The 18,103-nt window shown below is 37.1% G+C and overlaps 1 protein-coding gene across 4 annotated transcripts in view; it reads left to right on the top strand.

Moving 5' to 3' along the window:
• The window catches only part of USP32 (ubiquitin specific peptidase 32), a 208,312-nt gene that overhangs the window by 86,210 nt on the left and 103,999 nt on the right, over positions 1–18,103 (top strand). For all 4 annotated transcript variants that reach the window (XM_075195313.1, XM_075195310.1, XM_075195311.1 and 1 more), the window contains exons 3-5: positions 11,094–11,199; positions 11,575–11,693; positions 15,448–15,607. In XM_075195313.1, the coding sequence (XP_075051414.1) occupies positions 11,094–11,199; positions 11,575–11,693; positions 15,448–15,607 (385 nt within the window). The remainder of the gene's footprint in view (positions 1–11,093; positions 11,200–11,574; positions 11,694–15,447; positions 15,608–18,103) is intronic.

The raw sequence follows: 18,103 nt of genomic DNA, 5'->3' as shown, positions 1-18,103 counted from the left end.
TCTTTAGCCTGTTACATTTAACTTAAAATATAACACTGTCGAAGTCAGCATATTGGATAAAGTCATTTCAGTTAAAATCGAGCAAACTTGGTTGTCTTTGTCTGAAAAGATGCGTACGGTACGCTATGGCGTAAAAGGGCGTACTCAGCTGCAACACGTGGCAACAACAGTATTTAGTCTTTTACATACATTCGCACGCACACTTGTAAAATAGTATACATTAATGGTAGTTGCAACACAGTCATTTATGTTGAAATATAGTAGTATTTATGTGTAATATCATAAGTTATATGCATATCAGTAAAACATATGGTACAGGTTGAAGGAATCATATCATGTGTGGTATCATAATACTCTTAACATTTGCAACTGTCCGGGCCACTCTGCGAAGGAATCGCAGAGTGCATACGCAAGTTATGAATGATAGGGAATTATGAACTATTTAAGACTAAGGAATCTTGGCGGGAAGATCGGAGCATACCCCCTGAGGAGATGACCCCCTCCTTTGGATTCTTTAGGTTGAACTAGCCAATGATTGACAACCCCTTGGACCTTCCTGAAACCTGGACCAATAGAAGCAAGCTATACCATTCTGCATTGTTTTACTATATTTCTGTGTGCATATAAACAGCAGCTCCTCATCTAGTGTGCAGACATCTCGTCCCCAGACTTCAGGATTGAATGACTGTACACTGGATTCAGAGCGCCTGCGATAAGTAACGGCTGTACTTATTATAATTTTCGCTTGAATATCTACTGCTACTTTTTGAGAATAAATCTTTGTGCGTTGGAAACACAAATCGAGATTCGACAATCGTTATTGGTTAGCGACAATATGCACTTAACACCCACCCAGCTGTCTGCAGTCTTGCTGTGCAGATTTTTTCTTTTTAAGTTTTTAGACTTAATAGAACATATATAAATGGGATGTTTACGTGTAGTGAATTTGCTATATCACTGACCTATCTTTTTAACAACATATTCAAATTTAGCAGAAAGCAGCTAAATGCACTACCACTCATCACACTCCAAATTCTCCTAACACTCTCCTGTTATATTAATGTGGTCATTTTTCCTTAAATGTAACCATATACACTGATGAGCCACAACATTAAAACCACGAACAAGTGAGACGAATAACATTTGATTATCTCTTTACAATGGCACCTGAACAGTCGTCAAGGCTTATTCATGTGGGGTCGAAGGCTAGCCTGAAAGCGCCTACAATGATCACGTGAACGCCAGAACTGGACTATGGAGCAATGGAAGAACATGGTTTGGTCTGATGAATGATGTTTTCTTTTACATCATATGGACAGCCGGGTGCACTTGCGTCATTTACGTGGGAAAAAGGTGGAACCAGGATGCTCTGGGCTATGTTCTGCTGGGAAACCTTGGGTTTTGGCATTTAAGTTTATGAAACTTTGACACGTACCACCTACCAAATATTTTGTTGCAGACCAAGTACAACGCTACATGGCAATGGTGTTCCCTGATTGCAGTGGCCTCTTTCAGCAGGATAATGTGCCCATGTCACTCTACAAATATTGTTCAGTACTGGTTTGAGGGACATTATACAGAGTCGAAGGTGTTGACGTGGTCTCCAATTCTCCAGATCTCAATCAGATGGAGCAATCTGTAGGATGTGCTGAATAAAGAAGTCCACCTCATAACTTACAGGACTTTAAGAATCTGCTGCTAACATTTTGGTGTCAGATACCTCCGGACACCTTCATAGGACTTGTGGAGTCTATGCCTTGACAGGTCAGAGCTGTTTTTGCAGCATGAGGGGGACCTACACAATATTAGGCAGGTGGTTTTATGGTTGTGGCTGATCGGTATATATGCAGCATCCACCCTTCCAGTATCCTGCAACCAAATATCTCGCCTTACCCACATTATTGCTAACTTTGCCTTTGACGTGTACATATTTAACTGTGGCTAGGGCATCATTAGATGCAGGTGCATTATAATGATAATGAATATGTCCATGCATACTTTTTGGATGCGGGCGAAGGGTGAGGCGCTTCAACTTTGTCAAAGGATGGGAGGAAGGAATGATGTCTAGCAGGTACATATTATAACACTGAGTAGATTTCATGAATGTTAGTGTTGTGGGAGACCTTTGTTGCTCTTTTCTAAATTTGAATATGTGGGTGAGCGAGGTAGAGCTGCCTGTGATGTGAAGTTACTACACGCATCCTCTCCATTCCATTGTCTGGTGCTCAATTCTCAGCCTAATAATTGTAAATGGAGCAAAAGAGCTGCACATTCGTTTCTGTGATGGGGTTGAGATGGTTAGCAGTGTACTACACAAACAAAACAAGAATTAAGCACACGTTGAATAAATAAAATCACATTTACTCCACCAAATTATATTCTGATTGAATCTAAACCATAAATTCATGACTCTGCTTTTAAAGTATAATTCTAACTTGTATTGCTACTAAATTGTATATGGCTAAACTATATAAAAGACCAAGGATCAAGTAGCTGATAAAAACTCTGACTATCAAATAAAAGTCCATAACTGGCAACTTTTGTTTAGGAGATAAGTTACTGTTAGGGTCAGGGTAGGAAAATCGTTTCTGACACTACCTGTTTGAGCTAAACTTTTTCCAGTAGGGTGCATTGTCCTGCACCCTACTGGATTTATCTACCCACAGTAGAAAAATAATTTACCCGTTCATAATTCATTCACAATGTATGGTATATGTGGTCTTTGCTGCCTTTCTTTTTTTAGTAAAAGTGAGAGAGAGAGAATATCATTGTGATTATGATCAAGGGAGGAACCATCACAAATTCCTGAAAATGTTTACACATGTAACGATCATTTCCTGATTGAAAAGCCTAAACTAACCCCTCTCTATCTTCCTCTCATCTCTTTTTTTCCTCTTACTTTTCCCACTGTTTTTTTTTTTTTTTTTTTATCTTACTTGCGCTATCACCAGGCTTGATTGAATGGTTTTATTTGTTTTTGTTTTATTAGTTTGTGTGATACATGCGTATAAGTGTGTTTATCATTTTGGGGAAACGAGGTATTAATATCACCTCAACCTGTCAACTGCAGATTATGAAAACATATACTTTTTCTAGCCCTATGGTTCCCCATATTTCTCAGTCATATTTAAGCTTGTGTATATCCTATTTTGAAAGTAGTAAAATAACTGCCGGCTTGCATCGTTAGCATGCAGACTAGTCCATTGTATGAGTCTAGGCAAAAGGGTTATTGTCCACCAGTCCTGTATGAATGGACATCACATCAGGGGGTTTCCTGTCCTCGTTTAGCTGTGCTTAGTGTGCTAGCATAAGAAAAGGCCCACAGACAGGGCTCTATGTTTTATGGCAGAGGACTGCATTGTGTATTTAAATGTAAAGGTGTCTGGATCCTGATCTCTGTTTAAACAAACTTTCCTGTATAACAATACCTGTTCCTAATTAAATCAGGAGTGATTCATCTGCTATCTCCTGGTTTGTATGTTTACCTGTGAAAAGGTAAACACAGGAAAGGACCAATCGGGCCGGTCCTGGAATTGTTGATGAGGACATTTCTGGGTTTAAAAGAGAGCCTAAGAGGACAGCAAATTGGCATTCACTTAGGACTGATAGCTGAGGTCAGGCTGGCGTTGAGATATATTAATCTCTGCCCCTGACATAAAGGGGACAATCGGTCCCTGGAGTACTGCCGTGCCCTGATCTACCCCTCCAGGTCTTGGGGAGCTGTGTGTCTGCCGAAAGTGGAGTGACCCTTACTTAGGGCCACTACGTTTGCTGGTAGTCTTAAAGGAGAGAGGCAGCAGTCCCTGAAAGTAACAAGGATACTGGTGAGGTGTTTTTATTATACACTGTATGTTGTCTATGCCAGACTGTAGTGATATTTGTTTGCAAGTTATTATTATTTACATCTGTTGCTGTTTTGTGCTACCATTTTCTTAAACTTATTTGTGTTATTTTGGATATTTGCCTTCGTGATGTTGAACCTTGGATAGGTACCGGGTAGGCCACTGTGTGTCCCAGAAGGTTACGTTAAAACCGGTATCTTCACAAGCATAATATATCCACTATATCACAAAAAAATATACAATCTTTCATAGCTGTAAAAATATAATCTTATCAAGATAATAATCACTCCAAAGATATAGTTTACTTTTGTCAGCCCTGCTTTTTTGCATATGCACAATTTAAACAATCCTACCCACAATTTTAAGGAAATACACTTTTGGGTCTTTTGGTTATATGTGGATTATGATCATTTGCATTTGGAGGTCTCCGCAGTAAAGCCGCTAAACACAATCGCTTTCTGCCTAAGAGCTTGAATAGATCTTAACCCACAGCACTTGTTTCATAATAGGGTGAATGGAAGTGGAAATCTAGACTGTTTAAAGCATTATCTACGTTTGTCCTGGATCCAACATTCAACATTTATAGCCATTTTAATATATATTGCAGCTGGTTCTATTTTTGTTGCTTATACCTAAAACCGAGACAATTATAGCTATTGCCCTATGTGATACATTCAAATCTATTCCCCTCAAAGCGTTTGGGGGAAATCAAGCAACCTAAGGCTAAGATGTAAGGCCAAGGGAGGCAGAGACTCTGATTTGGAATTAATGATCTCATTGACTAAATTCGAGCTCTAGTTATTTAGGTTTTTCAAATTTATTATAAATTACTTTATTAAAGTAAAGTGTTTGTCAAGTGACATCTGCAAATCTGTTGTATTCATCCTCGCTAGACATAATTTGAAAGCTATATATGTCCTGCCAGGGGCTCATAAACCAGGGCAAAAACTAGTGACTACAGTGGGAAATCTAGCCTGGTCCCATGTACAAAACTTAATCTAATCTGAACGTGGTCCTTCTACTCCTGGTCCATAGTGACAAGGTATCTTACAACAGTTCTTGACATATGTATTCAACAGAGAAATATGTCTGTAGCTTGTGTGGCCTGTATGATCGTTTTCCTATTTTGGTATAATAATGGCTTTGGCCTGAAGGCTTGTGTTGAGAAAAGTTGCCTTGTAATACACCTGATGAGCAAAGAGTATTAAAACTGTTGAGGCTTTACTTGCTTTCAACACTATAGAAATATTGCATCTTATTTTGAATTAATTTCAACGCTAAAATATCTGGCATTTGCTGTATTAGCCAAGGTATTCGGTTTTGCGACAAACTGTTGAGTTATAATATTAGGTGAGGGCGGAGATGGAGTATTGGACGGCATTTTAAAGGCTATTATATTTAAGAATTTAAGAAAAGCTGTAAAGTGCATAACTCTCCGTGAAGCAAATCACAAAGTTTAGCTTAAAGACTTAATTCTCTACTTTTTTCGTGAGGAATTCTGAACTAATGAGATGACCCGTAAGGCCTGCCTTATGTGCATACCACAACAGTATGGGGGCAATATGTAGACATTATTTTTGCGGTTCTGTCACTATTTGTATTTTTGTGTGAGGATGAAGCAATACTCTTCTGTCATTAATGCACCAGGACTGGACATGGTCTCTGGTTAAAGGGCCCCACAATATCTGCTGTAACGGGCCCATGATCTGTAAAGGTACAAGGGAAGATTGTGGTGTCAGTTATGTTTTGGGCTGGTTCTGAGCATAGAAAAATCATATACAACCTAATGTGCACATAATGTCCAATGGTGAGTAGAAAGTGTAGAAGGCTCTCTTACCCTCCATGCATTGAATAAGATTTGTTGGGTGTGGAGGTAGAATGAAGCCTTGGTAATTTGGGATGCGGATGCGCACTTAGTAGTGGTCTAGACCTATCGAAATTGCTATTGAGAAATGAAAACAGCAGAGTTACATTGCCTCTCCATGCTGGGAGCATGGAAAAACTAGAATTGGTTATGATTGGGTGTGTGTGTGTGTGTGTGTGTGTGTGTATATATATGTGTATATATATGTGTATGTATATATATATATATATATATATATGTGTATATATATATATATATATATATATATATATATATATATATATATATATATATATATATATATATATATATATATATATATATATATATATGTATATATATATGTATATGTATATATATATATATATATATATATATATATATATATATATATATATATATATATATATATATATATATATATATATATATGTGTGTATGTGTATATATATATATATATATATATATATATATATATTTATTTATTACATATACACACACAGTCCGGTACATAAATATTGGGACATCAACACAATTCTCATATTTTGGGCTCTATACACCACCACAATGGATCTGAAATAAAGCAAACAAGATCTGCTTTAACTGCAGACTTTCAGCTTTAATTTGAGGGAATGTACATCCAAATCAGGTGAACAGTTTAGGAATTACAACAGTTTCTATATGTGCCTCCCACTTTTTAAGGGACCAAAAGTAATGGGACAAACTAAACAATCCTACATCAAACTTTCACTTTTTAATACTTTGTTGCAAATCCTTTGCAATTAATTACAGCCTGAAGTCTGGAACGCATAGACATCACCAGACACTGGGTTTCATCCCTGGTGATGCTCTGCCAGGCCTCTACTGCAAATGTCTTCAGTTCCTGCTTGTTCTTGGGGCATTTTCCCTTCAGTTTTGTCTTCATCAAGTGAAATGCATGCTCAATCGGATTCAGGTCAGGTGATTGACTTGGCCATTGCATAACATTCCACTTGTTAGCCTTAAAAAACTCTTTGGTTGCTTTTGCAGTATGCTTCGGGTCATTGTCCATCTGCACTGTGAAGCACCGTCCAATGAGTTCTGAAGCATTTGACTGAATATGAGCAGATAATATTGCCCGAAACACTTCAGAATTCATCCTGCTGCTTTTGTCAGCAGTCACATCATCAATAAATACAAGGGAACCAGTTCCATTGGCAGCCATTAATGCCCATGCCATGACACTACCACCACCATGCTTCACTGATGAGGTGGTATGTTTTGGACCATGAGCAGTTCCTTTCCTTCTTCATACTCTTCTCATCACTCTGGTACAAGTTGATATTTGTCTCATCTGTCCATAGGATGTTGTTCCAGAACTGTAATGGCTTTTTTTAGATGTTGTTTGCCAAACTCTAATCTGATCTTCCTGTTTTTGTGGCTCACAAATGGTTTACATCTTGTGGTGAACCCTCTATATTCACTCGTATGAAGTCTTCTCTTGATTGTTAACTTTGACACATATACACCTACCTCCTGGAGAGTGTTCTTGATTTGGCCAACTGTTGTGAAGGGGTTTTTCTTCACCAGGGAAAAAAGTCTTCTGTCATCCACCACAGTTGTTTTCTGTGGTCTTCCGGGTCTTTTGGTGTTGCTGAGCTCTCCGGTGCGTTCTTTCTTTTTAAGAATGTTCCAAACAGTTTATTTGGCCACACCTAATGTTTTTAATATCTGTCTGATTGGTTTGTTTTGATTTTTCAGCTTAATGATGGCTTGCTTCACTGGTAGTGACAGCTCTTTGGATCTCATATTGAGTCGACAGCAACAGATTCCAAATGCAAATGTCACACCTAGAATCATCTCCAGACCTTTTACCTGCTTAATTGATGATGAAATAATGAGGGAATAGCCCACACATGTCCATGAAATAGCTTTGGAGTCGATTGTCCCATTACTTTTGGTCCCTTAAAAAGTGGGAGGCACATATAGAAACCGTTGTAATTCCTACACCGTTCACCTGATTTTGGATGTAAATACCCTCAAATTAAAGCTGAAAGTCTGCAGTTAAAGCACATCTTGTTAGTTTCATTTCAAATCCATTATGGTGGTGTATAGAGCCCAAAATATGAGAATGGGTGTCGATGTCCCAATATTTAAAGACCTGACTGTGTATGTGTATATATGTGTATGTGTATATATATATATATATATATATATATATGTATATATATATGTATGTATATAATCTATTATTGCTATATAAAGCATTTTTATTAAACTCCTCAACCAAAATAAGATATCTAGCCTATGCCACTATATAGGGGATATGTAAAGCTGATAACTGTGTCACTTTCATGCATGATCACACAGCCCCATTGCTCTTGTGCCTTTCAGTGTTCTAAAGTGCAAAATGTGGAGCAAAAATATTTAATTTCTCTCAGCAGCTATAAACCAATGTATATTTTGTGATTTATTTTTTATTGCTAAAATAAATTATTTTCCAAAATGAGTAAAGGGTCATAATGAACAAAACAAGTCTTAGGGCTAGATTTACTAAGCTGCGGGTTTGAAAAAGTGGGGATGTTGCCTATAGCAACCAATCAGATTCTAGCTTTCATTTATTTAGTACCTTCTACAAAATGACAGCTATAATCTGATTGGTTGCTATAGGCACCATCCCCACTTTTTCAAACCCGCAGCTTAGTAAATCTAGCCATAAGTCTCTGGGCTCATTGGAAAATGGGTAGAATGTCTTTTACATGTGCTATTTAGGCTTTCACCAATAACATTTACTGCACTTTTAGTGCCAGTTATGGCATGATGTATAGATTGTGATGCAGTATAAATGTAAATGTGGCATTAATATTGTAAAATGCTTATGCAAGTGCAAATTTCTGTTTTACTTATTTATCATCGGCTTTTCATGTCTTTTTTATTAATACGTGAAAATGCGCAAAACAAAGAGGACAGTTGTGAACAAGCTCCTTGGACTTCACTGATTTTAATCAGTTAAAGAGGCTCTGAATTTAGCATTGTATGAAATTAAACACTACTTATAAGCTTCTGAAAATGCTTGTTACCTACAGTGTAATATGGCTAGTCAGTTGGAACCTCTGTGTCTGCCTTTTCAGTGCTTATCTGAACATATTGATTATTTTAGTGTTCTCTTGTGTTTACAAATGTAAGCTTGTCCTGTAAAAATGAGCCATACATAGTGATTATATTGTATTATTGTTACAGAAGAAAAATATTAACTGTATCCTAGTTGTTTATCAGCAATGCCATAATCATCAGCATATTTCATGTGATTTTTGTTCATGGTTTATGCATTTTGGCTTTTAATTGCATAAGGCACGTTGTGTATCCCCCCCTCTTTATTATGATGTTGAAAATTGTCAGTCTTCAGTGTGGCACTACCAAACACACCTTTCTAAATGTCATCAGGATTGAGGTGTGTAAACACATACGCCTATAAATCTTGGGAGAAGAGGATCTTTACGTCTGTCTCTAATTATTTTTCTGTCCATTTCACTCTAATTTGAAGCTAGTTTATGGACTGTAGCACACATCTTCCAACACCTATACACAGTAATCTTCCTCATTTCATCTCCCAGCTTGTTGGCTCCAACCACTTGAACGCAACTGACGTTAGTAAGAGACATGCATTTTCCATCAAAATGTATCTGATTCTAGAGGACAAAGTAATGTTGAAAGTAGACCATTCTTTTTTTTGCCTTCCTAAAATGGCAACCGAATTTCACAGACCATGAGATAAAATAATACTATCTTACTTTGGTATTCTGAAAAGAAAGCAGGAGAGAATTTTTCATTGCCTAGATGCAGGGCCGGATTAAGGAGAGGGAGGCCCTCGGGCTAAGGGTACTGTGAGGGGGCCCCCCCACTTATGAGTCCACCCCCCCTGTGAGCTTACCTCCTTCCATTGTTCCACTCCCTATAGTGCTTCTGCGGCATGCTGTAATCTCCTTACCGAGGAGATCTCATGAGAGTGAGACTATGACTCATAGTCTCACTCTCACGAGATCTCCTCAGTAAGGAAATTACTGCGCACCGCGTAAGTACTACAGTGACAGCAGGCAGCTAACAGTATAACATGCTGTTAGCTGCCTGCCGTTCTCCTTAAACAGTTGAGAGTGGGAGCCGGGGACGGGGACGCCTCCGATCTGATGAATGCCGGCGGGCTCCCCAGCTGCCCGAGGCCCCTGGACTGTAGCCCCTTTAGTCCTATTGTTAATCCGGCTCTGCCTAGATGTAAGAAGATGCATGCTCCAATACTGTTCACTCAGGAACCATGTGATGACCAACTTTTACTACAGTGTACCTTTCTAATACAGCCTGTTTAATGAGTTATATTAGAAATAGATATTTCAATGCCTCTCAAAATATAATATAGTACAAATTTATGGCTTGGCAGACCTTTATCTATTAGGATCTCTGATACAGTTTCCAAATAAAATATGTCCCTACAATACAAAAAAAAATGGTATGTATGGTGTCTGTGCATTAATTGCTTTCTCTTTTCTCCACAAACTTTAATATCTCATTCAGAATTTTTTTATGACTCAAAATAGAGATTGTTTTTACTGGTTTTTTTTTGGAGTGTGTGGCTGAAATTGACAATTCAGATCTTAAAGAATTGTCTTTAAACAAAGATGCTATTAATGCCCAGCCTTCCGGAAATGGGTCTTCTAAATAAATACAAATGTACACCCCATTCTTTAATTTGACATTCCACAGAGTCTCTTTACATTATTCTAACATATGTAATGTTGTGTGATAAAGATAAACAATCTTTGCTGCAGTGGGTTACATGTTGCAATACTGTGATTAACAGGAACTCCTTAAATTGTGAGAATATCAAAATGCAGTTGGGCTTACATACTAAAGTTATTGGTAATTCTCTAGGACAAGCGGAAAGATACAAATTCAAATATGCTTAAAGCTCCATATTGATAAACTTTACCAACCTACTCCTTCCGATGCCCAAATGGGGAACATCTAGGTTTTCCTAAAGCTGCAGTCATTAGGATTGCGGCTTCAGATTTGGTCTTCTCACACCCAACTCTCCCATCAGCCATTTTAAAGAGGTGAACTTTAAAGTTTTGCTGGTCCTACATTACAGGAAAGCTGTAAAAACTGGTACATTGAGCTGCCCCAGGGGTCTGGGAAGGGAAAGGGGCTGGTGAGTAAAATTTAGCGATTAGGTGGTGATAGAGTTTTAAACAATAAGGTTGATAGCATTGTTGTGCACAAAAAAAAAGCGCTTATGCATTATTTATATTGTGTTTTTCCCCTATTAGCCTTTTTATGTGCATTTTTAATTTATGTATTACATTTACAACTTGGCACTTGATCCAGTTAGTAATTACTATCTATTTGTGATTTCTTAGGTCATCTACTGCTCATTTAGTGGAACCTCAAAAGGATTACACTTCAATAACTTGATTGTGGGACTTGTTCTTCTAACACGAGGTCGAGATGAAGAGAAAGCAAAATGTAAGTACTTCTATTATGTAACTATTTATTTATGGCTTTATCTACCTTTCTTCAGAGGAAGTAGCATGCTTGGAGCACATTTTTTCAGACACAGTTGGAAAATAACAGACATTAAAATTCATCACTTGAACAAACTAATAAATACATTTTTCACATTTTCGCATATTTTTATTCTTTTATTATAAAAAAAAAAAAGTCCAGTACAAATATAATGTGTAAATGATAGACTTAAAACATGTGACGTGGTAGCAGTTATTGTCCATTGGAGGCTGTTGAAGGTTATATACACACAACTTATTTTTAATGAAATACATGAATTGTCTGGTAATGTTTCCATGTTATTTTAAAGTTTTTATTTTTTTCTTTAATATTCAGACATTTTTAGCCTCTTTTCAAATGAATCTGGTAGCTTTGTTGTACGGGAGGACATGGAGGGTATGCTGTCTGTTGTTGATGGAGAAGTCCCATTGTCCCTTAAAAAATGCTTTGCTGAGGTAGGTTTCTTCTTTTCATCTTGCCTTTTTACTTTTTTGACGTTTACTGAGTAAGAGGTGGCTCAGAATAAAATGCATAGCATATCTGACAGACGGGAGCGCCAAAACAGATCCGGGACCCTCCATAGGTTACCCATCTTTTGATATGGTATACTCGTACTGTAGTCGTGCATACATGCTTTGTATATGATGTTTTTGATTCAATACTATTTCGGGGTTTCTTGCTGGAACACAGTGGCCAATAATATAAAAAGGACATCCGCAATAGGAATCCTGGGCAGTGCGTTAAGTCACTGTTGTAGATTCTTGCACTCGTTAATGCTAAATGAGAGGTGTTTAGTTTATTTTAATTACAAGGTTCATATACTCCTCAATGGTGGTAATGGGGTTTTGGAATCGAATTAAGCCAGACCTGATCACCTCAAAAAGGACATCCTCATAGAAAAAAATCTTTCACCACTGTAACAGGCATGACACTACAGATTAGTAGGCAAATATGCATTATAGATTATGTAGTATACACATTTAAAGACCAGCTAACCTAAAATACAAGATGAACCACAATGCATAGACGTTTTGTAATATTGGTAAAAGCCCCCATTCCATTGTAGAGCTTAATATGTTTTTATTGTATGTAACCTTGTTATATAATTCTTAAAAGTACCTATAATGCCCCCAAAATTGTCTTTACTTGCAGGAAGTCTTACTTTTTTCCTGGTGAACACAATGATACTTTTTATCAAAGTATTTCTATACCTGTTAACATGTGTTGTACTAGTTTTAAAAATTCTAGTAAAATGCATGTAATTAACACCAGTGGATATGGGGCCTAACAGCATGAAACCGCATAATTATGCTCAAATTATGACTGGAGAATAAAATACGAGACAATAACTTAGAATTTTACCTTTTAATATCCAATTTTAAAGCTAAAAAAAAAAAACTAAGTAAAAGTTTGATCTTTACGTGACACATGAGTCATTAAGGAGGGCAAGGCAAAGAAAGCAGTAAATGTGATCTCTGACAAAGCATGTTAGAATGCAAGGGGTGCAAATTAGTTTATTTTTTTGCATATAAAGAAAATACTGCCTTTTTATGTCATGTAGCACACAAACACTTGATAAACTTTAAATTTCAGTGTAGAAATAGTTATCCAGGACACGCCCTACCCCAACTATAAATCTGTCCCCACATTTTAAATGTACCTCCCCTAATGCAACATGGTTTTTGCCAAGGTGCAAAGTTACTCCTTTTTTTTTTTTTTTGCTGTGCTCTCCTTAATGACTCAAGCCCTACATTGTTTGATTTCCTTCACTAAGTTAATTAAAGGAACACTGAAAATGAGGTGCATAGTCATGGGAAAATATGTTTCTTCCATGATAGCGCAAGCAGATTTTTTTAATATATAATTCCAGGATTATACATTTTTAATTGGTAATGTCTGAAGCATTAGAGCCTTTGGTTCCTGCCAAAACTTCAAATTTAATTTATTGGTAATAAAAATTTTCTAGATATAGCTAATGATGTATTATAGTATAAATATATATATATATAAATATATATATATATATATATATATATATATATATATATATATATATATATATTTATTATATAATATATGGGTTTTTTGCACTTGGGACCTTGCAATTTGACAACCTGAAAAGTTTCGTTTTGGTCAGTGTTTCATTCTGGTAAGTTGGATCTAAAGGATCACATAATGTTTAATATGTCATGAAAGCATTCAGTAACATTTTTTCAGTTACGTATTATTTGTGATGTTTGCTTTAGCACATTTAAATGTTGCATTAATAGTTTTGTAGTTTGTGGATTTTAGGTTATTTCTTGTGAATTTTTTTACTGAATAAATAATTTGAAGCCTCTATGTTTATGATTCAGCTTTGTTAGTCATTGTAATGTTCTATGTGTTTAAATAGCTAGCACTGAAAATGTTCATTCTATTTTGTAAAGGATGCGAAAAGCAGAGCTGCTGTATTTTTAAACCCATTAAACCTGCACATTGCCGACAATTACAGTAGAGACCTCAGCTAATTTTAAAGGTGCGAGGAAAAATTAGCAGAAATTTCTGCTAAGTGTCTCACGGACATTCCAGAGACACTTCGGCTAATTGAATTCTCCCTATAAAGTAGCTAATTTCTCTCCTTATTATAATTCATAGCATCATCATCACCATCACCATTTATTTATATAGCGCCACTGATTCCGCAGCGCTGTACAGAGAACTCATTTACATCAGTCCCTGCTCCATTGGAGCTTACAGTCTAAATTCCCTAACATACACACACAGACAGAGAGAGACTAGGATCAATTTTGATAGCAGCCAATTAACCTACCAGTATGGTTTTTGGAGTGTGGGAGGAAACCGGAGAACCCGGAGGAAACCCACGCAAACACAGGGAGAACATACAAACTCCACAGAGATAAGGCCATGGTCGGGAATAGAACTCATGACCCCAGTGCTGTGAGGCAGAAGTGCTAACCACTACGCCGCCGTGCTGCCCACAATAGCATGTCTTATTCTACAAAGCAATTGCAAGTAGTTGCATCGTACATTGTTTTTTTTTGTATGGAGGACTGTGTTTTTATACTGAAATGGAGAGTGTTGCCCAAACACATATGTGCATAGACATCCCTGCCTCTTTTAACCAACCAACTATTCTGGATACCCTTACACATACAAGCATATACCCTTGGTCACTCAGGAAATCCATGCATAGTCCTTGCTTCCACTCAGGTCCTCTCTTGGGCCAGAGAAATAGTAAGTATGGTATATTGAATTTATTTGCCTACATAATAAGTGCAGACATGGTGCATGCTCCTGAACTTCTTTCACTGCAGTATTTGTGTAAATCGTTTAAGTGGTCTCCTTAGATATTACTATCAATGCACCTTGCTGCTAATCCATCAGTTCATCCTGTGCTGTTGTTTTCTACAAATTTTAGGTTGTAAATAATATTTACTTTTCTTGCGTGCCATGTGATTGGGTACAGCTCGACGACCTCCACACCAATGCTAGGTACACTGTTATTATCTTTAGCCTCCCTCACACTTGACCTTCAGCTTTTTCACTGACAACACAGGAGACTTAATGGATCGGCAGTTGGTTAAGACTGAAATAATGTCAGAGTTCATATGAAGTGTTTAAAATGAAAGAAAGAAAAACATATGGTATACATATTTTATACAGCAGAATGCATGTATTTTGTTTAAAGTATTTCACCGCAAATATAATTATTTAGTTTACACTGCTATACGTTTGCTAAGAGCAAAAATTATTTTACATCCAAGTAAAAAAAAAAGCGGTGGTTTGCCAATTAAAATCAAAATTTGTAAAAATATATATATAATTATATCATATCAGCCCTCCAGTAGAGTTGGAGAGTGTCCCTGACGGAAGGATTATCATGATGAATGTTAGGTTACACATGTGACTTTAGCAAGCCTTGCAGCATCAAACAATAATTTATTAGAAATTAATGTTTCTTTGTTGTGAACTGTTTTTGAAGTAATTACTATATATATATTTTTTTTAAATTGTATTCCTTTAATTTTAGTGTTATGCCAGAAAAATGTAAATAAAAAGTTAAGTTGATCTAATTTTAGTTCCTATATTTGTAATCTCTTTACTTTAGATAATATGAGAACTAGATCATCTATATTTAAAATGTTTGAACAATAAGAGCATGAATAATCAGTTTACCAAGAAATTACTTTATTGTGGATCTATTTTCAGGGTGAAAAGGTGAACTATGAAAAATTTCGAAATTGGCTGCTACAAAATAAAGACGCCTTCACGTTTTCTCGATGGTTGCTCTCTGGGGGAGTCTTTGTTACGCTCACTGATGACAGCGACACACCCACTTTCTATCAAACATTGGCTGGAGTTACACACTGTAAGTCGCTTCATGTGTTGTTTCATATTTCCAACATGTTTTTTGTTTAATGTAATCAATCAGTGACTTCTGTACATATTTTCCTTTAACTCTATTCTCCCTAGAGAGAAATTTTGGCACAAAACTATCTTTGATTTGATGATGTTTACATTTGATTTTTTTTGATTTTTTTTTACTTATGTAGCGATCCTCTATTATTTGTGGTCACCTTGAAATACAGGCTTGCCCATGGTCACTCTTTGTATATGCAGATGTGCAGTTCACACACTTGTATCCACAATGTGAGGGGAAAACATTTGTATGTAAAGCTGCCCATACATCCGTAGATTGGTTAGCAGCACAGAGTTTTTTGGGAGCCCTGATTAACAACTGATCAATCCCAAAATTAGCTGTCCAAAATGCTGTGTCTATGGACAGCTCCACATAAATGAAGTTGATCAGTAGGTATCTCTACAGCAAGAATAAAATAGGATATTTTTATGGATTATTTTTCTTTTTACAAGACCATAATGTTTAAATAATGTGCAGGTTCGTTTTCAGCAATGCAGTGGTGGTCTTGTGCTTTGTTTGTTTTTTTTGAATTATACTGCAAGGGAAACTCCACTGTTGCCTAATAAAGCATAATTATGCTGGGTGCTACAATTTTGCTGGAAAAACTGATCGTTCAAATAGGATATCTGTCTGCTTAAAACACAGAAATGACTTGTTGCCATTTAACAGATAGACTGAAGTCTGAAACTCCTTATTAACATCTGTGACTATGTAAACCAAGGAGAATAGTATATTCAGCTACTTCCATGGTTGCACAGGTTACCAAGGGGTATGAGTCCTATAAAACATCTATCAAATGTCAGCAACAGTCTGTGTTTAAAGCAGATGATTTATAAGTCCTATTTCAAGTATCATGTGTGTATCAAGTAAAGTAGTAATCAGCATAATTGTTTTATTGGTATATACATATATAAATTATACATGTATGTATGTATGTATGTATATTTGAGTTGAGCTGCACTTGAATTAAAGACTGCTTGATTGTAAAGTTAGCCTGTAAAGGTGGCTGAATACAAGAGAGTAGTAGTTAGTAAGCTAAATGGAAAATTATCCAAGAATTGTGTTCTAAACCGGAATATTGTTTCTATAACATGGAACTATTGTTTCTGTGTTAATGTTTAATCTTCACAATGCGAAGACAGATATTCTAGTATAGGATTTAATTGCAGAAACAGTGTAGAAGTGTTAATCTAGTTACATACGTATAAGAGGATCCATGCAGGGTGCGATCATCTAGCAGTGCTTAGAGCCATCAGAATATTTCCCACTGGTTCTGGGTATCCAATACTACCAAGTTACTTTTCTGCTATAAATATTAGAGCTGTTGTATGAAAATCATATGGTTGGCAATCTAAGTTAATGCTGGTATTGGAGAACTAGGATATTAATTGCTTGGCATACATTAAATATTTTTAGCTGTCCTGTTTTGAGGCAGATTGCTGTGAGTAGGATCATATAAAGCAAATATATTGGCTTTTATGTATACGTAGTCACATCTACACAGCATTAGCATATCCACCAAGCAGTACTAATTTAGGCAAGACAGTTCTGTTTTCTCATTTGAAAAGGTGGTAGCTCTTCACTGTTTCTTTGCAATGTAAGGACCTGATTTGGGCTGATCAAGTTGTTAGGAACCCCTCCAGCCAGTACTGCAAAACCCGGAGTCTGCTCCGAGAGTCTGGTATTTGCTGTTGCCCCTAGTGGTGGGGACAGACTTGGCTGCAGACAAACAGAGGGTCGTGAGATGTGTACCGGCTGGGGAGAACCCAGGAATAGAGTGTATGGCAGACAGCAGAGTGAAGTCCAGGCAAGGGTCTAGGGCCAGCAGCAGACAACGTATCCAGAGAACAAGCCGAGGTCAGAGGCAATACAACATGGTCCAGAAACAAGCCAGGGGTCTTACACAGGAAATCAGATCTAGAGCACAGGAGCAGGAAATAGGGAACAGGGAACCTAGCTACACTGAGAGCTTATAACTGGCAGATAAGCTCTGTCCTCACTGCCTTAAATAGTGAGAGGAACCAATAGGAGCAGTGTGCAGCGAGACTCCTCCCAATTACATAATCACAGTATGTTATGCCAAGACTAGTAATTCTACGCCCAGAATACACAGATAATGTAAGTGTATAAATGCTGCATTATAAGAGAGAACATTATGAGGTCATTCATAAAAAGAATAATTTTCAGTCACTATTTACTTTCTTCTGCGCGCATGCGCCCGGCTGTAGGACAGCTGGCCGGGCGCTGCGGCATGCGAGACAGAGCATCCCGATTGTTGCCCAGGCAACCGGGACGTGGGGGGCGGAAGTGACGCATGACGACCGGGACGTCCAAGACAGCCGGAAGTGAGTCGCGGCGGCCCGTCGGGGAGCCGCAACTCCTAACACAAGTGTGGCTTTAAATTACCCAATTTCCTAATAAGGATTGTTGGTTGCTATTTTTGAC

The sequence above is a fragment of the Mixophyes fleayi genome, chromosome 2 (assembly GCF_038048845.1).
Source record: "Mixophyes fleayi isolate aMixFle1 chromosome 2, aMixFle1.hap1, whole genome shotgun sequence".
In the NCBI taxonomy this organism is placed as follows: domain Eukaryota; kingdom Metazoa; phylum Chordata; class Amphibia; order Anura; family Limnodynastidae; genus Mixophyes; species Mixophyes fleayi.
The sequence above is the reverse complement of the archived record's forward strand: the minus strand, read 5'-3'. Positions and strand labels throughout refer to the sequence as shown.